The sequence below is a fragment of the Propithecus coquereli genome, unplaced genomic scaffold (genome assembly GCF_000956105.1).
Source record: "Propithecus coquereli isolate 6110/MARCELLA unplaced genomic scaffold, Pcoq_1.0 Scaffold3, whole genome shotgun sequence".
In the NCBI taxonomy this organism is placed as follows: domain Eukaryota; kingdom Metazoa; phylum Chordata; class Mammalia; order Primates; family Indriidae; genus Propithecus; species Propithecus coquereli.
The window spans coordinates 14499621-14526513 of NW_012148618.1; the positions used below are offsets into that span (position 1 = coordinate 14499621).

At 45.1% G+C, this 26893-nt stretch overlaps 1 protein-coding gene across 1 annotated transcript in view; it reads right to left on the reverse strand.

The window, feature by feature from the left end:
- PPIP5K1 (diphosphoinositol pentakisphosphate kinase 1) overlaps window positions 1–25330 on the reverse strand; it is a 43683-nt gene extending 18353 nt beyond the window's left edge. The window contains exons 1-28 of the mRNA XM_012649336.1: window positions 25255–25330; window positions 24803–24977; window positions 24149–24344; window positions 23617–23707; window positions 23298–23383; window positions 22806–22960; window positions 22566–22667; window positions 21940–22101; window positions 21710–21831; window positions 20285–20386; window positions 19909–19995; window positions 19714–19789; window positions 19463–19572; window positions 19294–19376; window positions 18971–19102; window positions 18695–18816; window positions 18222–18404; window positions 15891–16032; window positions 15483–15706; window positions 15029–15156; window positions 14707–14821; window positions 14431–14538; window positions 13394–13510; window positions 13079–13243; window positions 10398–10488; window positions 7434–7559; window positions 6665–6727; window positions 641–778 (exon numbers count right to left, since the gene is read on the reverse strand). Coding sequence (XP_012504790.1) covers window positions 641–778; window positions 6665–6727; window positions 7434–7559; window positions 10398–10488; window positions 13079–13243; window positions 13394–13510; window positions 14431–14538; window positions 14707–14821; window positions 15029–15156; window positions 15483–15706; window positions 15891–16032; window positions 18222–18404; window positions 18695–18816; window positions 18971–19102; window positions 19294–19376; window positions 19463–19572; window positions 19714–19789; window positions 19909–19995; window positions 20285–20386; window positions 21710–21831; window positions 21940–22101; window positions 22566–22667; window positions 22806–22960; window positions 23298–23383; window positions 23617–23707; window positions 24149–24344; window positions 24803–24949 — 3373 coding nt within the window. The 5' untranslated portion in view covers window positions 24950–24977; window positions 25255–25330. The remainder of the gene's footprint in view (window positions 1–640; window positions 779–6664; window positions 6728–7433; window positions 7560–10397; window positions 10489–13078; window positions 13244–13393; window positions 13511–14430; window positions 14539–14706; window positions 14822–15028; window positions 15157–15482; window positions 15707–15890; window positions 16033–18221; window positions 18405–18694; window positions 18817–18970; window positions 19103–19293; window positions 19377–19462; window positions 19573–19713; window positions 19790–19908; window positions 19996–20284; window positions 20387–21709; window positions 21832–21939; window positions 22102–22565; window positions 22668–22805; window positions 22961–23297; window positions 23384–23616; window positions 23708–24148; window positions 24345–24802; window positions 24978–25254) is intronic.
- Window positions 25331–26893: the final 1563 nt, after the last annotated feature.

Genomic DNA, 26893 nt, shown 5'->3' on the forward strand with positions numbered 1-26893 from the left:
TTGACAGTTTTTGCTTGATTTTTTTGGTGTTTCTATGGATGAATAAGCTCTTGGAGTTACATAATTTGATTTTTACATTTAGATCTCTGTTCCATATGGAGTTTATTCTGGTATATAGTGTAAAGTATGGATTCAATTTTAATTTTTGTCAAATGGTTATTTAGTTGTCCCAAATCTATTTATTAAAAAGTCTGTCTTTCACTCAGTATTTTGAAATGCTAATTTCATCTATTTCTAATTTTCTATTTTGTTTCTTTGGCCCTCTGTCTAGTCATGTACCATTACTGCACGTTTGTATTGTAGAAGTTTTATAGGATGTTTTAAAATGTTGTGGGGCTAGTATCCTCTCATTGCTCCTCTTTTCATGTTTTCTTTCCTATTCTTGCTTATTTATTTTTCAATGAGAACTTTAGAGTTGATTTACCTGATTTGAGGAGAATAGTATTTTTATTGGGATCACATTTTATTGGGAAGGAATGATATTTCCGTGATATTTTAGTTGGCCTATATAATTATACATTTTTTTCAAGTTTACGTTTGTGTCTTTGTGAAGTGCCTATCTTTTTATTACTTTCTCATATGCTAGGAGGCATGGCATTAGGGGCAGAGATGGAGTACAAAATAAGAGTATTCTCCATACCTGCAGAGGCCTGTGCCTGGGCATCAGTGTGGCGCTGGCAGACTCTACTCAAGAATTCGCTCACTTTACGCAGGGAAAGGGCATTATGCAGTGTTTCCAGGGGGTAGATGGTAGGCACCATGGAGCATCCTTCAAATCCTGTTAGAAAAGAGATGGACAAAGTCAATGTTATTCCTGCCAGATATACCCCAACTGGCCAAGGAAGTATGGAGAGTCCCTGAGAGCCACCAGGAGAGTCTGTGGCTTTTAGAGTGTGGGGGATCTGAGATTCTCAGGAGAGGAAAATCTTTATTGCTCCTAGGGTAATCTGTTTCTCTCACCTCCAGATTTCTTAAAATGTCTACCTGCTAAGGCCTCAAGGTGAATCAAATCACCTCTCATCCTATCTATGGAGAGCCTGCAATGTCCCATGGAAACATCAAAGAATCCAGTAGGGTAAGCACCAACATTGCTCTTGTGCTTTCTGGGGGAATAAAACAAGGATCCAGAGGTAAGCGGTGAAAACTGTAGATCTAACATGAGGTAGGGAGGTCAGGGAGCTGGGAAGAAACAGCAGATTTCAGGTATCATGAACATGAGAACTGGATTAAGGAGGAGGGCATGGAATCTGAAAGAGGGGTTCATGCAAATTTAGGATGTGGGCAGAAAGGCTAGAATACTTGGATGCACATTGGAGGGCATGCAATATACTTGAAGCTCAGCCCAGGAAAACCACATGCATGAACAGGATGGGGGATGGAAGTTCTTTCTTGGTCATTTCCATCACATCAATGCTTCTCCCTTCTGATCTACTGGAAGACCCCAGACTTGCTAGGATCTCTCTACTCCATCAGGAAAACAAGGCAATCACCCTAGAAAAAAAGAATAAGTACTGATTCTCTGTTCTAGACCCAACAATTTCAATGTAGTTCTACCAGTTTGGGTGGGGTAAAGGGTAACCCTAAATGTGCAACCCTAATCCCAGGGACTGTTGATGGAAAAAATGTCCCCATTGGAAGATCAAGAAATACACATCCCAACCACTTTCTCAGTCCCCAATCTTTCCTATGCCTCCTCTACATCTCCTTAAAGGGACCAAAGGTAGGCAAGACAACAATATGCAAGACTTAGCTTCTTGTTCACCAATGACTAAAATCTATGACTCAAAAGGATTATACCTGATCATCTTCTAACCTCTGGCCCTTGTTTGCCTCAAGGATTCAATTGAGGCCTCTGTGCCTCAATTTCCCCCTGTAATCTAGTGGCAGGAGGGCTGGAGAAGTACAGCTTCTAGCTCCTCAGAACAGCTAGAAAACACTTGAATTTGAAGATGGTGGTAGTAGAGGGTTAGAGAGATAAGAACAGATTCCAAGGCAAGAGATTACTACTGTACTGAATAGAAGTGGGCAATGGGTAACATTAGGGGGCAGTGAGAAAGGAGAACAGGAAGGGGATGAGCAGCCAATGCTACAGCTACCAGGCAGTCTGGCCCCAATCCCATCCAAGCGACTAAATGCAAGTCACATAACCTTAGGGAAAACAGGAGAAAGAAATAGGTGGGTTCTCCTGCCAGAAGTGCAATAAGCAAAGCAACCAGTCCCAGCCAGGGTAGTGGCAGCAGCCAGCTTGATGGCAGGGGGTACCGTAGAGGCACTCGGGATCATCCTGGCCTGAGCGCAGCCAGTTCCGGAAGAGGCGCAGGTGGTAGGAGCACTGGTGCAGGTGATGCGCCAGCGTGGCATCCAAGGAGACTGGCCGGCCCCCTGGGCAGTCAGAGGAAAAACTGCGCAGCAACCGGACCACAGGGTGCTGGTCATCCAGCAGCTCTGGAGGGGGTGGGGGGACCACGGCAGGAAGCACAAAGATAAAGAAAGAGAAGAGGGAGAGACAATGAGGGGGCACTGACTGGCACAAGCATTATTGGGAGGTAGGGGCACTCAGATCCAATGTGAGCTAAGAGAGAAGCAGAGACGGTCAGAGCCACTGGGCATCTCTTGCAGGGAAGAAGAGTGTTGGCATCACACAGTGAGTCTAAAAGAAGGGACTAGTGAGACCTCATCATATAGCAATGCCCTCCCCTTCCTCCTCAAGCATAATTGATTCAGTGCTTGCAGATAGCAGTCACATTCTGGACAGGGGTGAGGTGGCAGTTCTGTAGCTGAGAGCCTTGACTAGAGTTCCAGGGTCCCTAATCATTCTTGGACAAACCTTATTTAGGGCCTGCTTTTCAGAAAAATGGATTTGCGAAGTTGGGATAAAGATGAAAGGATTCAAAGTCACTTAGAGATGAAGCTCAAGAATGGTATCGAGGCTGGGCGTGGTGACTCATGCCTGTAATCCTAGCACTTCTGCCGAGGCAGGAGGATCACTTGAGGTCTGGAGTTCGACACCAGCCTGGACAAGAAGGAGACCCCATCTCTACTAAAAATAGAAAAAATTAGCCGGGTGTGGTGACACATGCCTGTAGTCCTAGCTACATGGGAGGCTGAGGCAGGAGGATCACTTGAGCCCAGGAGTTTGAGGTTGCAGTGAGCTACGATGACACCACTGCACTCTAGCTGGGGCAACAGAACAAGACCTTGTCTCAAAAAAAAAAAAAAAAGCCAGACGCGATGGGTCATGCCTGTAATCCTAGCACTCTGGGAGGCAGAGGCAGGTGGATTGTTTGAGCTCAGGAGTTCGAGACCAGCCTGAGCAAGAGCGAGACCCCGTCTCTACTAAAAATAGAAAGAAATTAGCTGGACAACTAAAAATATATAGAAAAAATTAGCCAGGCATGGTGGCGCATGCCTGTAGTCCCAGCTACTTAGGAGGCTGAGGCAGTAGGATTGCTTGAGCCCAGGAGTTTGAAGTTACTGTGAGCTAGGCTGATGCCAGGGCACTCTAGTCCAGGCAACAGAGTGAGACTCTGTCTCAAAAAAAAAAAAAAAAAAAGAACTGTATTGGGTATCAAGATAGTCTAAAGCTTAAAAAGCCTCCTGAAGGTTAATGTTCAAGGCAGGCCTTCTGGACCAGACTCTAAGATAGCCATAGTCAGGGCTGGTGCTAGGCAGCTAGCATAGGACACTGGCAGGAAACCAGGTTTAGGACTCCTTTATAACAGTGCATGTAAAAAATGAAATCAATATGTGAAAATGCTAATATTGACTAATCATCCTTTACCTTACTCTTGTTCAAATAAACATATATTTTTAAAAGAATACATAAATCTCAGGACTTGGGGGATACTATATCCATTACAGAAGCTAAAAGTTAGATAATTTTATATTTTCTTCCCACTGTTGGTGAGTCTAACTGCATTTTGTTCAGCTGACGAGTAGAAAAGCTTTGATTCTGAACCCCTCATTTTAGCTGCTTGGCAAACTGTGAGAGGCATGCAATTCAACTGCAAAAGGTTGACTGCAGTGAAAGGCATGTGCGGGGTTGGGGAGTAAAAGAAACAGTGGGGAAAGATCTCGGGGGAAAAGGTAAGACCTGGTGTGAGGATGGGTAAGAACTTGAGTACAAGGATGTGCTCAGGAAGCAGAGAAGGTGGGATTAAGGTAGCTGAGGATGACTGCTCAGAACTCTCAGACCAGGACTGGCTCCACAGGGTGATCCACGAGACCACAGTTTTCAGAGACCTTAGTTTGAATGCCAGGAGACTGATTTCAGTTCTACCCAGGCTAGACTGGTGAGCACTCACTGTATCGACGGTCACACAGTTGTGTGGGTCCCTGGAAGAAAACAGGCTTGACAAATCCAATAGGCACACTCTGACACCCACTCCGTGGGTGAGCCACAGTCTCTTTTCCACTTTAGTAATTTACTGTGGTGAGTTCAGCATGCAGTTTAGCAACGGGCCATTTTTGTATGCTGGATATAGTCACAGGATGTGACAGAAGCTTATCAGGAACAGAGGCAGGGATGGACTGAGGGCTACCCTCCCAGCAAAGTATGGAGAAAGCATTGCCTTGTCTCCTTTCCAAAGCCAGGTCCAGTTTTTCCAGCTGCTATTTCAAAGCCAGACATCATAGCAAGGAGATGGTGATGATGGGACAGTAGGTTGGCATACTACCGTGACTAATCTGCCACAAGCAATTACAGACAGAACATCCACTCCGTAATTGCTGGGTCAGTCATGCAAGATCTTGGCCATGGGGTATAGCCCTCAGATTGTCCTGAGGGCCAAATTAAATCTAGATAATGTTCTTTAGCAAGAGACACACAGATCCAAATTTCTCCTGTTTCTCAACAGGTAGATCCCTGATTCCGGCTTCTTAGCCTCCATGGTCAAACACAAGAAAAGCAAAAGAGGCAAGAAGACCCCTAGGGAAGTGTGCAGCATGTTGGAAGAGATCTTAAATTTGTTATCCCACGCTATACCTGAATTGTCCAGTTCTTTCTTCTTCTCATCCTTTTGGTAGAATTAATTCTTTTCTTCAACTGGTGAAGCTGCTAACCAAGGCTTTAGGGAACTGGAGGTATATAGGTTTGGGGATCTGTTTTATGAACTTGGGTCTTTTCTTATGGCAGCTAAGAAACTAGTAGATATGTGATTTAGCTCTGATTTCAGAGGCCCAAGTTCTTTTTACTATGTCATGGACCCTAAGTCCAAGTACCAGGCAACATTATTAGTGCATTAGGTTCTACACTGGAGATGGCTGTGGCACATGGGGGCCAGAAGAGCTTGAAGCTAAATGAGTAGGCACAGCCATGCCACTCTGAATGGGGACTCCTGCCACAGGCACAAATGGGAGCCTGGGGGCAGGGACAAACCAAGCAAGTATAGGCTAGTCAACCTAGGGAGAAATTTCAGCAGTGCCTACTGGAGATGAACCACCTGACTGGGCTAAAATCTAGCAGCTGCCACTGGCTAGGAAGCAGGAGAGCAGCATGTGGAGGTTTTCTAGCCAGGAAGTCAGGCAAATTTTACCTCCCTCTGAGAGTACTAGCCCTTGGACAGAAGAAAGTCATATCTAACAAAATTGGATTTACCTTAAGGCAAAATACAATGCAGAGAAGAAACTAAGGATATAAAGGGTAAAACCTCAACAGGGAATGAGCCCTGCGTTCTCCTGCTATACCTATAAAGAGACCACAGCCCGTCAGTTTTTGGTTCACACAGATCTTCAAACTCTTCCACCTTAGTGTGGGCAGACCCAGTTCTTCAATATTCTTGACACATTATTCATCCTTAAGCTCCCCCAGAATCGCCAGCAGACATCTCAACTCTTCACTTCAAGCCTCTCTGAGACAGCTTTGCCATAGGTAGGCTGGTGCCACATGGAAACTACATTTAAAAACTCAAGGCAGTCCTTTTTTCTTTACCAACTGCCTCCTACTCCTTTCTTTTTCTTTTTTTATCCCAAAGCAATCTGGGCTCTTGTTTTCTAGGCCCAGGCACTAGGTTAGTAGTAACATAAAGCAAATGTCAGGAGCACGAGGGCCACACAAAATACATACAATGGCAGGAGATAGAAATATGGAGATGGGAAACTATATATTCAAGACCAATGAATGCCCTTGTAAGTAGGCCGGGGAGCTGGAAACTGTAGAATTGCTCTAAAAGAGGAACAAACTAGTCATCCGCCCCAACGACAGAGTTGGAGAAAAAACAGAAGGATCAAAATTACATAAGCTGAGGAATTTGGGGCAGGGGGGTGGGAGTGGAGAAGAAATGGGACCAATGTAGGAAATACTATTCTCATCCCAAGAAGGGGAATCATTATCATGTCTGTACACAGCCCAGCAGTCATGAGATAGGAAAGGGAGAGGTTTAATCAATGTTTTGGTGGTGATACTAACAAAAGTGATGTAATGGTGATGACGGTGATTATGGAAGTAAGACCCTGAGGAGCCACAGGGACAGGGCAGCCAGGCTTCAGTCAAGGCTAAGGCTGTCATAAAGGAAATGTCCTGTCACACTTAGTGAGTGGCTCATTCAGAGACAGTAGGATGTAAACACAGTGGAAGGAGAGGCAAAGTCAGTGTCAGAACTCAAAGGTTAAGTGTCTGGAGGTGACATGGTGAGGAGGAATGACGTTGAGTCAGAAGCAAACGTACCGTTAGTCGGATGCTTTGCAAACGACACAGAAAATCGTTTAACGGCCGGGACAAACAAGAGCTCTGGGGAGAAAAGACATTGTGGGGATTATACCCACCCCTGTCCCCACCCTCTGCTCTGAAATTTGCCCACAATAGACTCTGTTTTTCATTGTTAGTTATATGATCCACTCCCATCCCCACCCCTTAGATTCCTGACTAACACGTTTCATTTTCCTTTGGTGTAATCTCTTAGGAATCTGTATGTGTCATCTCTACCACAATACGGCCCCCAAAACAACTCTAATTTTACCACTGCATCTTCTTTCTGGTCATTTGGAAATAAAATCTGTATAGAAATTTTCATCCCTTCCCCCAATCTCTTTCCATATCATCTTTTCTGCCTTAGCTTAGCAACTTCCCCTTCCTAAACCTGACGTGCTGGATTTTAATCAAGGCTTCACTGCATTCTTCCTGACCATAGATCATCCTCCTTGGTCCTTACCCCTACAGGCCAGAATCCAGGAAAGAGTACAAATTGATGCAGCAGGGCTGTATGAGGGAGATTATGAAGGGATAAGCATAAACAAGTAGTATTTGTATGGCAAGAGGGAATGCAAATGGAGGGGTGGAAGGGGGCCTGGTTCCTTCTCTCATCTATTATTGATGAAGAAAACTTGGTATAAGGCCAGTGTCAGTGCCATCTTAAGCATGAATAATTCTTGGGCTGTGTCCTTGCTGGGAGATAAGTGAAGAAAAGAGTTGCTCCCCCCAAAACCCACCCACATACCATCTCGGTGCTTCAGACTGGCAGGTGGTAGCTTTTTGCCATGGCTGCGGGCGTAGTCCTGAAGATTCGGAGCACTGGAGGAGCCACCCAGCACCGTGGTGCTGAACAGCCCTGTGCACTGCGAGCCTGCAAGGCCGGGAGTGCGTTAGTAGACACGCAAAGCTGCAACTACCACACAGAAGTACATACAACTTCACACGACAACATCAAGACACACACACAGCCATTCAGAACCAACACCATGTGGCCATTCCACATAACCACAAACAGCTGTCACTACTGTCCATAGCCACACTGGGCAAGCAAAGTGGGGATTCTCTTGAAGATCTACACGGCAGAGACAAGAGGCCACTACAGATGCAGGGTTAGTCATATTAGGGGATTTAAAGCTACTGAAAGGGATAGACTGTGCTCTCCATGTGGCTCTCAGAAATGCTAAAAGAATTGGTAGATCCCTCTAGATTCCCCCTAGATTTAATTCAGTGCCCCTTACCCTGTATATATGGTTTGAGAAACCCAGAAATCTAGTCCCTTATAGGTTTGAAAGGAAAGAGCTTTGACTGAAACTGGAGACTGGGTGTTGAGCACTCAGCTGCCACCCTTCCAATTCTTCCTAAATTCTTCATCCAATATCCCTTCCCTTCAGGCCTTTTACCTTTTCCAAGAATGAAAGTATGAGACTCATTAAATTCTTAAAGCTGGAAGGGACTCTGAGATGGTCCAGCTCAACCTTCTCATTTTAGAGATGAAGAAACTGAGATCCAAAAGGGACCTCATTTGCTCAAGGTCACACAGTTTGTTAGAAGCTAAGCTGGGCTATAATCCAGGTCTTCTGACTCTGAGGACCAACTGTATTCAGTTAGGAAAAAAATACTTATTTTTCATAAGAGGAAATGGCACAGTTTCTGAAGTGAAGATGGTCACAAATTGAAAAGCATGGAAGAGTCAGCTGACTACATGTCGAGCATGCCTGTATGTGCTGAGCACCCTACTAAAAAGGGAAGCAGGAAACAACAAAAAAACCATGTTTTTTCTGCTCTCAAAAGTTTATTGTCTTGTAAGTCTATGCTCAAAGCCAGATACCCACACACATAAGTTCAAAGAAAGCAAAGAGAACTCTATTACCGATCAGAGAAGTAAATAAAATTTGAAGAATTTCTAAAAGAAAATAAATCAGGGCAATCACTGTCCCCAATATGTGATCTAGCATAGGGTTGGGACTCCATGGTCCCTTCTTCTACTATAGCCCACAAGGACATAATAGTCAGGAAGAGACAAGATTGACACCCAAGTTCCCAGGATTTGTCCCTCTACTTAAAAATCCATCTTAGCCAGATCCCTGGGTTTGGCTTAGGACTTAACATTCACTGGAGAGATGGACAGTGGAGAGGAGGCCAGTTTCCTTTGTACCCACAAAGAAAGCACCACAGTTTCAGGGGTCCCAGGATTTCAAGGTCACCAGAGCAATCAAGAAGCTTAGATGGCTGATGATCTCCACCCTGGAATTCAGGACCTCTCCTCTACACAGCAATCTCCCCTACCTTTCATGCTCAAACAGGCTCCGGATTGAGGTTCCAGAGAGTAATAAAGGTTGCTAAATATGTCTGCTTTTCTTCAGAGAAGCTAAAACTAGCTGGCTCCATCCCAGACCACCCCAAGCTTTGTCCTACATTTACTTCCTCCAATGAATAATTTTCTGATGCATTCGTGCCAACCCTGCTCTGCCCAGTCCTCAGATCATCTCAGAGGGTGGTCTCTACCTTACCACTACCATCTGTCAACCAGTCCCATGTCCATACCTGTGCCATGTTCTTGAAAGCACTCCCACTTAACTGGGCCAGACATACGTATCCTCTTTTCCAGCCTATCTAAAACCTATTATTTACTGGGACTTCTTGGAAGAGAAGTCCATATCATAGATCTACATATTTATTTGTCATTTATTTCTCATGCCTCAAACCATCTTCCTCATTTCAGGGATCTAGAAGGCAAACTACTCTCACAAAATTTGTCTGGAAAGTTACCAAAACCTTTCTCCCCCTTGCTGGTCCAAAAGCTGACCATTTTGGGGCCAAGAAATTGGGTGCCAAGGACAAAGGTAAAGAAAAATGTGACGAACTAAACAGAGAAAATAACAGGACAAGATAGAAAGAGCCAGAGGACCAAGTCCAGACATCACACAACCATCTCTGACCTCCAGTTCCTAGGTCTAGTTATGGCTCACAAGGCATGTGAGAGATAGTCCCTCCCAAGGACCACCTCCCCCTCCCAAAGAACACGATACCCTCTGAGGCTTGCTCCTTCCTGCTGTGTTCTTAGAAAAGGTTGAATGATGTTCTCCACACTTCTCCAGGGATCAAAAAATCAAGAGATATTCCCTCAGAGTCCTGAGAGAAGCCTCTGCCACTACTGTAGTCTCAGATTTGTCCCTCAATTTTCCAGAAGGAAGCAGGAAAAGTTACAGGATTAGAAGAGGATGGAGGAAAAGGACTGGTGGTATGAGGGGCCAGCACAGGGATGTGAAAAACACAGATTTCAGAGGAAGACATGGCACATGTTCTCCAAATGAGGAATATGACACTTACGGGGGTCACAAGTACCTCTATTTATAGCTCTGTCTTTGATAACTCTGAAGGTTCAGAGTCTCCATGGCCCCTTAAGGTCTGGGCTAGACTGGAGGGACAGATAAGGAATGAGAGGGAAAGCCAGAAAAATGCCCTTCAGCCAGGGAAATGGGGGTTGATGTAGAAAACCAAAAGACACACACCTTCCTGGGATGGAAACAATCCTCCGAGATCCAAGTTCATACCTAACTGTGGCTTCTCCCACTTTGTCCTCCCTACCCCCACCTGATATTCCACTCCCTGTACGGTCCCAACTCCCATGACAAAGGCTGCCCACAATAAAACCCTGAAGAACAGACACCTTTTCCAACAACAGGTGAAAAATGCTGGAAAACCATACCTAGGCCACTATGCTTCATCTCTGCTGGTGGTCGTGAAGATGAAAAGAGCCTGTAGCCACCAGGCCTGGAGGATGAAGTCTCGGAAAGTACCTGCAGGATAAGGATTTTATATTAATCATTTTGCCACCTCACCCTAGAAGAATAAAACCCAGGTTCTGAATTCCTGCCCCTATAAAGCCAAGCAGTGTCAGAAAGTTTGGAAGAATCAAAGGATTTATGGGAAAAAGTGATGAAAAGGGAACAGAGAAAGGAACAGAGAGTATACGGTGTGGAGGGAACTGTCCAGGGAATACTTCTATAGCAGAAGGCACTTCTAAGATGCATGTTCCCACATTCCTCCCATTCCAAATCTGAGAAATCATTTTCCACCACTCCCAGTTCTCAGCAGAGCAGGGTTCCCTAATCTTCTCTATCCCTCTTCAGGACTCAGAAAGCCAATCACAATGGCTAAGTCACAAATAAGAAATAAATAAACTCTGACCACCCTCTCTTCTTTCCAAGCTGTAGCTACTGCAACCACACTAGGTTCCTATCTGAACCAAGAAGCCCTCCCCTCCAACTGTCTCGCTCCTAGACACATGAAACAGAATTCTTAAAATGCCCATGTGGGCCCAATCACACAATCCCCAACATATACATATCCCACGTAGATCGTGTTCTGAGTCCCTAGACCCTAAAAGGCAAAGACAGAAAGCAGGAAAGGAAGGTGAGGTAGGGAGGGACACCTGTGTGCAGGATGCCAGGTGAGTGGTGGACATAGCCCGGGGCTGTAGGCTGATGGCTGGGGAAGGCCGGGGGAGGTCTCCTGACCTCCGGCGGCGCCGTCCCCGCAAGGGGATCAGGTCCAGGCTCCCCGTGCACTGCATGTTCATGACCTGCAATCAGACCGGGTGGAAAGCCGGTCATGGCTCCTTTAATTCCCAGGCTCCCAAAAGCCCCAGTGCCCACAGGGCAGAGCTAGTTATAGGGCTGGACAGGATGACCAGCTGGAACACAGCTGCTATGAAGGTCACAGGCTTTGTAATCTAAGACAGTTCAAAAATATGAGATGACAAGAGGAGAGGAGAAGAAGGGATGGGGAAGGATATAGTTGATAAGGATACGACTGTCCAATGCTATACTTCTAGAGCAAGGAGAGGACATACTAATATATAAGGCTGTGTGACCAAGGAGCAGAGAGAAGACTTTCTTACAAAGCTGAGGAGCACGTCCTGAGCAACCATCCTAAGCCAGGGTCTGCGCAGCACTAGTAACTGAAAGGAAGGAACGTGATTTCAACAGGAAGCTCGTACAGGCCTGAGAGAAAGAAGTCAACCTCATCAAGTCTGACAGACAATACAGAGGTCTCTCCTCTGCGTATGTCTCCTAACTGCATAAACCAGAAGAAAGAAGGGGTCAAGCACAGCAGTGCCAGGGAGACCAGCAGACCATGGGAATAAGGAGGACATGCGCGTGGGAAGGAGCAGCTTGCCAATGGAAGATTATGTGTCGGTCTGCCCGATTGATCTATGTCACATAAGTCTGTAGGATAATATAGTACTAAGAATACCAAGTTACTCCTACACCACAAAGAGAAAATAATGCATATTCCACCTAAAGAAACTCTGCGTATTCACCATGTCAATTCCATCATAAAATGATCAGGAAGTAAAGGATGAGTCTAGAAAAAAGATTGCAGTTTGTCTTCTCAGCCTTCTCCAAAATTTGAACTGTAAACCTCTCACTGAACCTATGTAAGCTAGTTATAGATTCTTGTGATATATCCCTAAAATGGAAAACCAAATTCCTCTAGAGACCTGGCACAGAGCCAGGTCAACAGATTCACTGGGTCAGAGCACACCTCAAATCAGATAGTCGGAGTCCCTGAAATAGAGATAAATCATGATGTCCAAAAGAGTGTCATTGGGCCAAAGTGGGAAACTTTCTTTCCAGGAAAAAGACCAAAACAAAAACCCCAGGGCAGGTAGCTGGACACAATGTGAGATCAATAACAGTTCCTTCCTCTTGACTAGAGAGCTAGAACCAGAACTAGAGATGAATTCCAAGAATAGCAGAACACAGGCCCAGGATGACAAAACAAGAAGAAGAGGAAGATAGATCTCCAGACTGATCCACTTATGGAACGACACTATAGGTATATTAAAGTGCCAGCTACTTGCTCCAGTCTGAGCTATAATTTTTACCCAAGGCAAGAAAGAGATGATGAGGACCTGGCCTTTAATATTGTTATTACAGTTTCTGTTTATGGAGTTCCTGTAAGGTATTACTCATATTTTGCAGATGAAAAAAATTTGAGGCTTAGAGAAGTTACCTAGTCAAGGTCATACAGCTTCTAAGAATCAGACTGGGATTTTAGCCCAGAGTTCATGCTATTTCTACAGTATTTCCTTTTAAAGAACTGCCTTTTCAAATCCATCCTCCTCAATCTCGCCTCTTTAAATTCTTATCTCTCAGGCACCCCTCACTGGCAACTCTTTAATCTCAGAAGTAGCAAGCAGGTTAAAGAAGCTCCACTGGGGGACCAGCTGTGAAAGAGAAATTAAGTGAAACGTATCCATCAGGGGAAGGGGGACTCTGCTTCAAGTCCCAAGAATCCCTTCAAGGGGATTTAGAGGATACAAGGATATTATCCTATGAGCACGTCCACCCCTTCAACTCTTCCCCAAGCCCCTCCCTTTACCTCCATGGAGCCGGCTTTTCGGTTACGAACGAGGGGTGATCTCCTCGGGAGGCCAGGGCCCTCAGAAGGCTGAGGTGAAGTCTGCAATGCCCGGTCTGGCTCATCTGATGCCTTCCCTGGGCACAGGTTCTCCATGCTGCCTTGGTCTGCTGTCATCTCCTCATTCTGTACAGTAACAGGCAGAGAGAAGCTTCAGTGGCCTCCATCCTCCTAATCCCAGACTCTTCAACCCTTTTACCTCCCTATGCTGTTTCCCAGTTTCCCACCACTTAGTTCCTAAGCCCTCCAGTCCCAAATTCCAGCACTCTGACCCACCTCAGAAGAGGCTGGACGGAATCCACAGCCAGTTGGGGCACTGCCTTCCTCCTCGACGCCTTTCACTCCAGGGCTGAAGTGTAGCTCCACATGGAACCGTTCTTCTGATAAGGGATCCTATGGGGTATCACCATGTGAAAGGGCAGGTGGGAGAAGCTGGATATTGTGGTGGAAGACCAGGCAGGGGGAGTAGAGAGAAACTCAAAGGGATACACCCTCCCAAGGATTTGGTGTCCTGCCCCACTCTGGGGCTGATCTCTCATAACTTCCCTTTAACTGTAATCTGTCACAGGATCCTCATTCCCTCACCTCCACCATTTGTGAAGTCACTCCACATTACTTCCAAACGTCCAGTTCTACAACCCTTCCCATTCATCTCCCACAATTCAGCTTGGCTATGGTGCACACGGCAGCACATTTAAAGATATCTTTGTGGACCCATAGGTAGAAAGTATATGTATAACCATGTTTGTTGGAAAAAATACTCGTAACATTATCCCAAAACCCATATCCTCCCTAATGCCAGAGCTATGTTCTAGGTCATCTCTCTGGCTCAATAGCAGCTTAGAACATATTTTCTGTTTCAGTAGGAACCTCCCAGATGCCCTGTGTCATGCTATGCCTAGGTGCCACACTTAGTTGAATTCTCCAGATTCTAAAGATAAAGACTTTGTTTTTTTTTTTTTTTTGAGACAGGGTCTTACTCTGTTGCCTGGGCTAGAGTGCAGTGACATCATCATAGCTCACTGCAACTTAAGTTCCTAGGCTCAAGTGATCCTCCTGCCTCAGCCTCCCCAGTAGCTGGGACTATAGACGCACACCACCATGCCTGATTAATTTCTCTATTTTTAGTAGAGACAGTGTCTTGCTCTTGCTCAGGCTGGTCTTGAACTCCTGGCTTCAAGCAATAATCCTGCCTCTACCTCCCAAAGTGCTAGGATTACAGGTGTGAGCCACCGTGCCTGGCCAGATCTTTTTTTTTTAATGGAGGTAGAATGAAAAGGCTGTTTGCTCATCCTACCCTTTTAGCTCCTCACCTGCGTGTTGTCCTCATAAAGCATGATGACAATCTGGGTCATGTAGTTGAGCTCTGAGATGGCACTAAGATAAGCCAAAGCTCGCTGCCATTGCATATCCTGGGTCTCCTACCGAACACAAAAAGAGATAAGCCAATGCTCAAGGACAAGGGGGTCAGGGAATGCGTAGGGAGCCAAGGAAAATAGAGAAAGCCTGCAGTAAAAAAGAAGCACGAGAAGGAGAGTAAAAGAATGCTGGGGAAAGAGGTTCATGAGCTAAGGAAGGAGGATCCTTACATCGAGAAGTCCCCCATAACGGAAGACACTGAGTAGGGAGTGGACGTGGCTCTCGCTGGTGAAATAGAGACGTGTTCGAACGTGGCGACCTGGGGAGAGCACTCCTCGGGAGTACCTAAGATAATAGCTAAATCACTCACACAGTCAGAGATGATCCTCTTCCCACCCTTCCACAAACTCCCTCCTCAAAGACTTCTCCTCTCCTTTACATTCCAGCATCCCATCTACTCATGGTTCCCCCAAGCTGCCCCAACCTTGATTCCCCCAGGGCTCCCTGACATGCCCCTCCCTCCATCCAACACCCCTCCCAGCCCTCCCTCACAGGGGATGCAGCTTGTTGACGGACTCATCCTCATGGGTTCTCTGTAAGTCAAGTAGTATCTTCCGCAACAGTGGAAGACAGAAGCCCACAGCAATTTCCAGTTTCTCTTCCCGACTGATTCCGTACTCCTAGGAGCCATAGGCCAGGAATAAGGACCTCGATGAATCTTGTTTTCCCATGCCTCATACTCCCAGACCCAAGATCATGCTTGTCTTCTCCTCAGGTCTAGGCCTTCTTTCATATCCACTATATTCCCCCTCCTCCAGCTGCCTCCTGAATTAGCCTCCTGTACTTACCCAGAGCCAGAGTGGACCCTGAGAATTATAGCAACTCAACTAATTCCTTCTCTAAGTTTCCTTCTCCAGGTTCCCAAATCACCGTCCTCTCTACCTTTTTTCTCCTTCGTTCCCCCAATGCCCTTACCCTCAGAATAGATCCCTTATACAAGACACACCTGGGGAATGACCACATCAGCCAACGCCTTAGAGAGATGTAGCAACTCCGCTGTGCCTTGAAGTCCCAGACTTCCATTGTGCTGCACGTCATACTTGACACAGTCATAGATGTCAGGGATCTTACTGATATCATAGCGTCCACTCTTCTGTCGAAAGTCACGTTCCAGCTTGCTCCAACGCTGTAGCATTAGCTCTAGTGTCTCACTGTGATAGAGTTGCAGGTCTGGAAGGAAAGCGGTAGTCAGAGCCAAAAATTTTGCCTCCAACAAAAGACCCCGACAACCCTTAAGTAGAACCAGGGAGATGAAGATGCCTTATTTCAGAGATTTAGGAGAGGACAAAGGAATATCTGAGAAAGCCATCCATACCTGAGACCTTGAAGGGAAGACAACAGTATTCATACCCACCTGCAGACTTGGGGTCCTGCATCCGCTCTTGTATCTGATGGGTGAGGTTTTCAATCAGGGCAAATACCTGATCACAGACCTTCACAGGATTCTGGATGATAGTCATGGAGTTGAGCAGGGAAGTACTTCCAGTGGGAGCCAGCTATGGGGAATAGAGAAAAGAAAAGCAAGATCGGCTCAGTGCCAATTGCCCCTATTCCTGTGAGCTTATTTGGAAGAGCCTGTCTGCAATACAGACCTGTACACTGGCTCACTCCAATGGGCATTCTGAGTCTACTAGGCACACTAGCCATTCTAGGGCCTTCAGAGAAGGAGACTGCTCTAGCACATAGTCAAGTAAGAGGGGTTGATCTTAAAGCCAGAGAAAATAAAACAGACCTTAGTTCTTTTCTTGGGGGCCCTAAAATACACATGGAAAATGCTGGAGAATAAAGATTGAAGCAAAATTCCTCAAAATCATCACAAAATGTTTTCATGAGTAGATATCAGAGAAAACACTATCTTGTTCCTCTAAACCAGGAGTCCCCAACCTATGGTGAGTTATGTAATTATTTCATTATATATTATAATGTAATAATAATTGAAATAAAGTGCACGATAGATGTAATGCGCTTGAATTATCCCGAAACCATCCCCACCCTCCCCAATCCATGGAAAAATTGTCTTCCATGAAAATAGTCACTGGTGCCAAAAAGATTGGGGACCGCTGCAAGATGCTGGCCTGAACCTAAAGCAGAAGTGCTGCTTGAGAACTGGTTTCCAACTCAATGGACAGTCACAGTCAATGAGGAATAAGGAAGAAGAAAAAAATTGGTGGGTGAAACGTACTATTCTACCTAGGTCCTCACAAGTTCCATTCTTGCTAGCAAAAGGTGGCAAGCGAGAAAGCGAAAATTGCCTTAGCTTTTTTGGATTTCACAGTGAACAACGAATTGGAAAATAAGGGAGCGAGGTCCTGACCCTTATCAAGTCTTGCTCAGAGGAGAACACAGAAAATGCTATGTACTCATAGCAATGTGCTCAACTACTTAGCTCATTTAAGAACCATCAGAAATGGTTACACAACAATGTAAATGTACTTAATGCTACTGAACTGTACACTTACAAATGATTAAAGTGGTATCACAATTGTAAAAAATAAAAGAAACTATCAGAAATGAGGAGCGGGAAATGTGGAAAACCACTGCCTGGTCAATTGTGGCCTGGATACACTGGGAAAGAATGACCATATTGGGTAATGGCATCTGCTATGATGACTACTGTGAGGCGGTGTGACAGCCTTGGCTCTGGAGTTAGACTCCTTGTGTTCATATTAGCTGGGGAACCTTGGAAAGGTCACTTAAATTCTTCTGAGCCTAGGTTTTCTCATCTATAAAATGGGAGGAAAGTCCTTGTGGTCCACAGTCCTTGTGGTGGATTAAAGATAGCCATTAATTGTTTGTCTCACTCCCCTTCCCTTGAACCTGGGCTGGGCTTATGATTGCTTAACTAACAAAAAATAAAATTATGTTGTGCTGATTCCGGGCCTATGGATTAAGAAAGCTTGGAAGTTCCTACTTTTGGGGAGTCTTAAGCTACCATTTATTAATAACAAGTCCAGATATCATGCTAGAGAAACCACATGAAGAAAACATGTGGAGAAGAGAGACTCTGATGTTACAGGGAGAAAATGAGGAGGGTGAGAGCCAGCCATCCCAGAATCCCAGTTGAACTTCCAGATGGTTCCAGCTCCAGTCAACATTGGCTGCAATATTGGGAGAGACCCCAAGCAAGATCAGTTGAGCCCAGAACTGTGAGAGATAATGAAATGGTTGTCATTTTAAGTTACTAAATTTTGGGGTAATTTTTTTATACAACAATAGATAACAGAAACATTCTTTTATTCACAATCCTTGGGATCAGCTGCATTTTGGAACTGAGAATTTTCTGGACTTTAGAAGTTAATTCAGTGCATATGCCATATATTATCTCATACCTCCAGCAGGGTCAAGGGTGTTACCAAACACATTAATATTTTTGCCACTAAATGCATGACTATTTACACTAAGTGGGATAAATAAGGATTATAAATAGCTTATGACAGTTCATGTCAAGTTTGGCTGTCAAGTGAGTCTTGATACCAAACTTACAAAAATCCTTTTAATTTTGGAAATTGTGAATATGAGATTGTGAACCTGTACTTATCTCAAAGGGTGGCTGTAAGGATTGTGTAAAACAACTAAAACAGTGCCTGGCAAGTAGTAAATGCTATTATTAGTGATTATTATTATTCAGAATTCTAGGAATTTGGGATCCAGGGTATTTGGGGCACAGAGATAGGGACAGCCTGACCTGATCATAGTCTTCGGGGCCAAAGGGTGCATCCTGCTGCAAAATATGGTGCAGCCGAGCCTTCACCCGGTGCTGGCAACTGCTCAAAGAGTCACCGTCGCTGTCCAGGAGCCCATTCATGTTGGCACTCTTCACCATTTGTACCAAAATGGGTGTCAGCTCCCCTTCTAGAGCCAGAAGGCCCTGGAGGGGAATCACAAGATCTATTAGTTTCCCTTCTAGACCAGTCCGCCTAGGCCTAGATGGTCCCAGAGATCAAATGGAAGCTGGCTTGAAGAGCTGAGGTAGAGGTCAAGGGGCCATCTCCTACTAATTATTCTCAGCTCATTCTCAGTAGTACAGAATGGGGTCAGAAATATGTAGAAACTTCTCTGAGTTGGCATACAAATACCCCGAAATTTCCCAAGTCATTCTCCAAATTCTGCTTCTCTACCTAATGGAAGCTGGGGCTGTGGAAGAACTATAGTATGCACCTTGGCAAAGGCAGCAGCAGTCATCTGGACACGGCCCTCGTCAGAGGCATAGATCTTGAGATCATGGCGGAAAGTGCTATGGAGACGAAGCAGCCCACAACCAGGGAAGCCAGCATAGTCACCTGGGGGCAAAGGGGAGGACCAGGAATGGACTGCTATAAATACTCATGTGGAAGAAAAAATATCCTCATTGCCTCTGTCCCCTCATTTCTCCCAACTTATTCTCTAATCATTTTATCCCAGCTCTGCTAGGCATTTACCCCACAAAACACTCACCCTGTCCTCCAGGATACATGCAGCGAAAAGCTCGCCCCAGCTCCTCAGCCTGAACACGGCCAGCAGGAGTCAGTTCTCCACCCCACTTCAGTACCAGCAATAAAGATGGGGCCAGGGCCCCGCCCTGTGGATCTGTGGGAATAAGGGACAGTGAATAGGTCTAGATCTACATCTAAATGTAGGTCTTCTGAGGAGACCAGAAAGGTAATTTGGGTTAGAGGCCATCTATAGGCTCAAGAATAAGATCTGGTAGGACAGAAAAAGTAGACAAAAAAAAAGAACAAGAGATCTGAGTGGTAATGGGAAAGGGGATTATATTTTACCTTGCCCCCCATTAGAAGCTTTTACTCCATGAGGGTAGTAAGTCAATTGCACCTTCCGGTTGATACCTGAGAAGTGACCATACCTATAGGACAAAGTCACAGTTTACTTTCTGTCCCAGCAGCCCAATTCTCACTGTTATTGCCTCCCTTTTGCTATCCCCTTTCTCACATCTCCAACACAGACTTCAGCTGCTCTAGTTTCCCAGTCTTCTCCTCGATCTCACCACCTGGTTCTTTCTCCAGTTCAGCCAACAACAGCCTTGTGATGTCCAGCACCTCCTAGAGGAAATAATATGGTATCCATGCAGGAGGCCAAGGCCCAGCCAATTACCTTTTCATCCTAGTCTCCCATCAAGACCAATCCCATACCCTCTTTCTTTCTCATAGCACTGCTCCTCCTGGCCAGACTCATTACCTTACCTGGAGCTGCTCGGGTCGCTTGAGTTTTAATTTCCCTGTCTTGTAGCCACCATGTTTTTCAAATAGAGTAAAAAACCTGAAGAAGTAAGTAGAAGCTCCAGTGTAGGGTGAGACAGTCAACGCCTTTGGGTGCTACCCCCCGACTCAATTTCTCTCACAAAAACCTACTTGTCTAAATTAGGTCAGTCTTCCTACCTTGGGTGTGTCACTTCCATTTTCATCTTCTGCTTAGGAGTACGATCCCCATGACGGATAATTGCAATGACACAACGAAGTTCCATCCTAAGATTAGCAATGTTATCAGAGGCTCTCTTCCCACTTCCCACCCCCACCCCAACTCCCATCATCACATCCTACTTGATATGTTAAAGAACAGAGGAGAAGGGATCTGAGACTAGAAACCTAGTCTAGGTAGAACCTAGTCTAGGTAGAACTAGGTAGAGTTAAGGAGACTGCTTAGAAGAGGCCCAGGCTCCACCAGTCAGATTGTGCAGGGCCAAGAAGTAACCACTGGTCTTAAGGAATCCCATGGGTCTTAACGAAGTTCTTCCAGATTTTTTACTTTGCTTACATAGTGCCAGATGTGGTAGGGACAATAGGAATGTCCTCAGCCTCTGTGGGGATGGACCATGGGATCTGGAACTGCGGGGCAAGCTCCCTCATGATGGTGTTACTAGAAGGAAAAACATGAGGAAGCAGTGTGAAAATGAATAAACAAGAACTACACATATGAATGAAGCTCACAAAAACAAGTTGCAGAGGAATATATTAATATAAAGTCTAAAACATATAAGCAAAAACCCCCATATATATAGTAAAAGTATAAATAAATGCATGGGAATGACAAACATCAAATTAAAGATCATGGTTCCAGGGGCTGGGGGTGGGGAGAGGCTGTAACCAGGGAGGAATATATGGGGGCATCAACTATATTCTTAATATTTTATTTCTCAAGCTAGGTGGTGAATACATAGATACTCACCATAGTCATCATGTCTTTTATTTTTTATTTATTTATTTTTTTGAGACAGAGTCTCACTCTTTTGCCTGGGCTAGAGTGCCATGGCGTTATCCTAGCTCACAGCAACCTCAAACTCCTGGGCTCAAGCGATCCTTCTGCCTCAGCCTCCTGAGTAGCTGGGACTACAGGCATGCGCCACCATGCCCGGCTAATCTTTTCTATATATTATTAGTTGTCCGATTAATTTCTTTCTATTTTTAGTAGAGACGGGGTCTCGCTCTGGCTCAGGCTGGTGTCGAACTCCTGAGCTCAAACGATCCGCCGGCCTCGGCCTCCCAGAGAGCTAGGATTACAGGCGTGAGCCACCGCGGCCGGCCCATGTCTTTTATTTTTGAATGGTTTAAAAATTACATGATGAATTTTTTAAAAAGTTAATTTGTGGGCCGGTTGCGGTGGCTCACGCCTGTAATCCTAGCTCTCTGGGAGGCCGAGGCCGGCGGATCGTTTGAGCTCAGGAGTTCGACACCAGCCTGAGCCAGAGCGAGACCCCGTCTCTACTAAAAATAGAAAGAAATTAGCTGGACAACTAAAATATATAGAAAAAATAGCCGGGCATGGTGACGCATGCCTGTAGTCCCAGCTACTCGGGAGGCTGAGGCAGGAGGATCGCCTGAGCCCAGGAGTTTGAGGTTGCTGTGAGCTAGGCTGATGCCACGGCACTCTAGCCCGGGCAACAGAGCAAGACTCTGTCTTAAAAAAAAAAAAAAAAAGTTAATTTGTGGAATAGTATTATAGTATGGTCACATTTAGTAAGATAAATATAGTCTGTTTAAATATGGCAGAAAAGACAAATTGTTAAGTCTAAAACTGTTAACAGTAATTATCTCGGAGGAGTGAAATGTTGGGAAGGCAAGGGGGCAGAGGAGCTCTTTTTCTTTTTTTCTTTTTCACTTTTAAATAATTTTTATGATATTTAAAATAAAGCAAAAGCTTCCTAACACTATTCTCCCCAGCACAGACTACTATGTCTCTTACCCCAGAATCTTGGCACAGTCATCATAGTATTTCATGGAGTTCTTGACAAAACTGAAGCCATTGACATCACACACAAAGGAGTGACCATTGGCACGAAGAAGGTCAAATCCACAAACTGTTTGCTGCAGGGGAAAGAGGAAAAATGAGAACAAGACAGCCACTCTCTCTTCCCAGACCCCTGCTCTTGTCTCTCTCCTTCATTCCACAGCCCTCCCCGGGCCTTCCTCTACCTTAAAAGCTACGCAGACTTTCCTGGCCACCAGCTTCTCCATGGCAGTCAGCATGACTGGATAGCGAATCTCTTTCCCCTCACTGTCTCGTTCAACCTTCCCATCCAAAGCCGGAGATTTTCTAGCTTCAGCATGGGCATAATCTGGCCCCACTGTATATACCTGCAGGTACATAGCATCACTGAGTATGCCCACAGCTCACCCTGTATATGAGAAGACAACATGAGCACTAGGTCTGCAGACTAGTTTCAGGGTAAAACAACAACAAAAACAAAATAAAATAAATAAACACTGAGTATTAAGAAAAAGGAGACTGACATTTTTCTTACTGAGCTTTACTGAAGTATCATCATGAAGTTTTCTCCTTAGGACTCTAGTACTATTATCTAGTCCTTGTTAAAAAGTAATTTACCAACATTGTACCATTTTCTGTCACTCTTGCCCTTGCTCTGATAGTGAAAATGTGAATGTCTACATCCTCCAATCATTATCTTCACCTGATATGAAAGCCAATTACATTCACACGTTATTTTCTAGGACCCCCGCATACACTCCTACCTGGTTCCCAAGCACCCCATCCCCACGCGGACATTTGTAACCTCTTAAATCCCTGTATCCACCATAACCTTGACATCTGTGCCATCCGTTGGCATAAACTCCTCATAGATGTATGACCCTGTCTTTCGGACGCTGCTCTCAGGAGAGTAAACGCTGCTTCGGCTGCCAATCTTCAGGAGAAAAAGGAAGAAAAAAAATGTTGCCTCAACTATCTATCCTGTCCCCAAATTCTCTAATATCCTTCCCCACAATCTAATCCTTGTCCTTCTACCTCTCTGACTCCCCGAGTGTTCAAATGTCTCCCCTACCTTACGGAAAAGGCGCTGGCTTCCTCCTCCAGCTGAGCTGGGGTAGTAGATGTAAACATTGTGGTCCTCTGCACTCACTGGCTTCTCCACAAAGGGCTTGGGAAAGACAGCTCCATTGACCTCTACTTGGTCTTCACCTTCTATCAGATTGCACTCTGAAAGGGGGATGGATGGTGATTCCTAGGCCTAAGATTGTAGAATATTTCCAACTCCCATTTCCCCAGGTTTTAATCTCCATAATCCTCAAATTTTTATGACTATATCTTAATAATAGATATGGTAATATCTACATATGGTATATAGATAGGTAATATCTATATAACAGGTCCAAGGCTCTGTCCAAAGACCCATCATAGCTCCAACTTTACCCATAATCCAATAACCAAAGCCCCACATACACAGGTGGTATATAGGAGACGTCTAGAGGATGGAGAACTAAGCAAAGTCACAGAAATCAACAAAGGGCAGGACTGGGCAAGGCCAGGTACTCACCCTCAGGCCGGGCAGGGTCACGATTGAGCACAGCATACCGAGGCAGATCAATACCCTCCTCCTGCAGGATCCGGTACACCTCCCTCCTGTCACCCCCAAATAAATTAGCTGGGAAAGGTAGGGGGAGGGTGACTAAGGGGAGAGGCTGGGGATTTCATCTGTACCGGGATTAAAAGACACCAGGGCACAGAACTGGTATGGTACAAAAATAAGGTATGGTATAAAAATCAGGCATGTCTGACCCTGCCCCTCCCAGAGGGGGTTCCCTAAACGGCATCATCTCAAGGCCATCCACCCCCTGGACAATAGAAAACTATACCTATCTTGGATGTAATACTGCATGGCCAGATCATTGATAAGAAAGGGGTTTCGAAGCTTGGAGTAAGCAACAGCTTTGTCCAGAGGAAAGCCTGGGATGGAGAAAGGACATAGACCAAAGAGAGTGAGAGAGACAGAGTGAGAAAACAGCAGAGAGACAGAGAGACATATTAAAGCTATTAGCTACCACTGACCTCCTCTGCCCATCCGACCCATCACCTATCCTCCTGTGCAGTTTCCCAAGTCTAGGATATTCTTTAGGAAAAAGTTAAAAAGAAATTATTTTTAGGGTTCCTCCAGAGACCCAATTCTGTTAGAGATCTTAAAAGCCTTAGAGATGTCTTGAGGTTAGAATATGGACTTTAAACTACCCCCAGAAACCCCTCCAAGATGTAGGGAAAGCAAACCCCATTTGTACTGTTCTCTAGTATGTCAGGATGAGCTGATGGCCTCTTTACTAAGGAAATAACACAGTAAGAACTTCATTTCCCAATCCAGCATTCCCACCACCATTTTCCTTCCCAGACCCCAACCTTTGGAATGGAAAGAGATGAGGCAGTGGCAGGATGGCCAGTTTTCCACAGGTTCATTAAGGATCACATCTTCTCCCAGGATGATAACAGTCAGGTAATCAAATCTGCAGAGTCTCTCTAGAATTTGGGTCATTGGCTTGGACTTGGATTTCTTGGTCATGGCACAGATGCCAACAATGATCTGAGGTTCAGGAGGCTACAGAGAGGAAGTGCTATCAGAAACTCAGCAACTTCTCACCTACATCAGCCCATCAGGGAACACTGTCTTATCTCTTCAGGGCACAGAGTTTCTTGCCAGGACTTTGGACCTATGGGGTAAAGGGTGCCTCCTAATTTCAGTCAAGGTTGGGGCATATCTAGGGATTTCTATTTCCTATAGAATAAGAGTCTTTCTACAGTAGGAAATGTGTGCTCAAGCAGAAGAGTCAGAGAAGCAATAACCAGGAAACAACAGGAGGAGGGCATAAGGTTAGGGTCTCAAAGAGAGGCAATCTAACCAATTTCCCTGGCCCTTCCCTAAACCAGGATAGGGCCTGTTTATGACAGGGAGTCTATGCACTTGGAAAGAATAGAGAGGTGTCTCCAGCCAATAGAATCTCAACTATCTATGACAGGGGCCCCAATATCAAGTTACATCATTTTCCCATGTCTTACCACTTCATCCTCCTCGTCCTCAAGGAGCTCGCTGTCACTCTCTTCCGTCCTCATGCCTATTCCACGGGTGCCCAGCCCCTCATCTCCAGCTCCAAGGAAGAAGTGGGCTGTGGCACTCTCACCCTCACTGGCCATCAATGACCACATCCCCGCCGGAGAACCCACTCATCCCGCTCTGCAAAGGGGAGTACCCCATCAGCTCAGAATCCAAGCCCCTGGCAGTGGGTGGGGATGGGAGATGGGGAAATGAAAAAATAAAAGGGAACTATAAGGATACCGGGGGAAACAGGAAACAAAGCTACGGGAAGAAGGATCAACAAGAAAGGAGGCATATGGGCTATGACTAGAAATGACTGAAGAGCCATAAAAGAAAAACAAGGTCTGCCTTTTCCTCCCTGCCCATGCCACCCCAACCAAGAAACTGGTAAGAGAATCAGGAAATTAACCCTTACAGTGCTGGCATGTCCCTGATTCTGCCAACAGGAAACAATGTTAACTCCAAGCAGTTACTCAAGGAAGGCTCCTGTTGATTCCTACCAGAAAAGAAGGTTACAGTGACATTTCAAACTTTAGATTCATTCCACAATGTTCCTACCCCTTCTCCACCTCCCCACAGTAGTGTTGAACTCAAGGATTTAATTAAAGAGCAGAGGAATGAGAGAGCTCAGCTGCCTTTGCCCTTAAACCCTTCACTCCTTCTAAGGATTAACTCAAAAAATATTTATTGAGGGCACCTTACATTCTAAGCATTATATCAGAACATTAAACCCCCCAATCCCTTTTTCTCCTTTATCTACCCTACCTTAAAAAACAGGTGCCAGAATCTAGCAATTCTGTTCAGGGAAAGAGGTCTAGTGCTGGTTGGGAGGTTGAGGATGCAGGCATCTATACAACAGTCTCCAACTCATTCTCAAACTCAAATCTCAATGTTCTCTCTACTGTACTACAGTGCTGGTCTAGGCCGAGGTGCCTCACACCAGGAGCCACAGCGAAAAAAATCCTGCCTAGGCCGGGCGCTGTGGCTCACGCCTGTAATCCTAGCACTCTGGGAGGCCCAGGTGGGAGGATCACTTGAGGTCAGCAGTTCAAAACCAGCCTGAGCAAGAGCAAGACCCCATCTCTACTAAAAATAGAAAATAAAAAATATATATATAAAAAAAGAAAAATCCTGCCTAAAACCATATCAGTAAGAATATCTTAAGATTTGAGTCAGAACTTAGCAGTTCCACCGGCACGTATGTACGACTACAGTAGTTAGTTCTCAACCAGTTGTGATTTTCCTGCACAGGGGACATCTGGCAGGACACATTTTTGGTTGTCATAACTGGAAAGGTTCTATTGGTGTCTAGTGAGTAGAGGCCAGGGATGCTGCTAAACATTCTAAAATGCAAAGGATATCCCTCCACAACAAAGAATTATCCAGCCCAAAATGTCAGTAGTGCTCAGGTGGAATAACCCTGCTGTAGAGAAACTCCCCCACATAAGAAGACTTGTACAAGGAAGTTCATCATTTTTAATCTCACTGTTGGTAATGAGAAAAACTGAAAACAACTCAGGTGTCACGAGTAGAAGAATGGATAAATACAGTGTGGTACACTGTACTCACCATCAAATTGGTACTAATTGAGCAACACTTATGTGCATATATGGAAGTAACATTCACTGGGGATGGGGCAGGTGGGAGGGAGGAGGAGGGGATGGGTAAATTCACACCTAATGGGAGGGGAACGCTTGTAGCTCTGACATGGGTGGTGCAAATGCAATAGCTGTAACCCAAACATTTGTACCCTCATAAAAATTTTATAATAAAAAAATTTAAAAATATAAAATAAATAAAAAATACAGTGTGATATGTAGAAATGATAGACTAATAGCAACTGAAAAAAATGAATCAAAGCTATATGTAATGGCCAGGCGCAGTGGCTCACGCCTGTAATCCTAGCACTCTGGGAGGCCGAGGCGGGCGGATTGTTTGAGCTCAGGAGTTCGAAACCAGCCTGAGCAAGAGCGAGACCCTGTCTCTACTAAAATTAGAAAGAAATTAATTGGACAACTAAAAATATATAGAAAAAATTAGCTGGGCATGGTGGC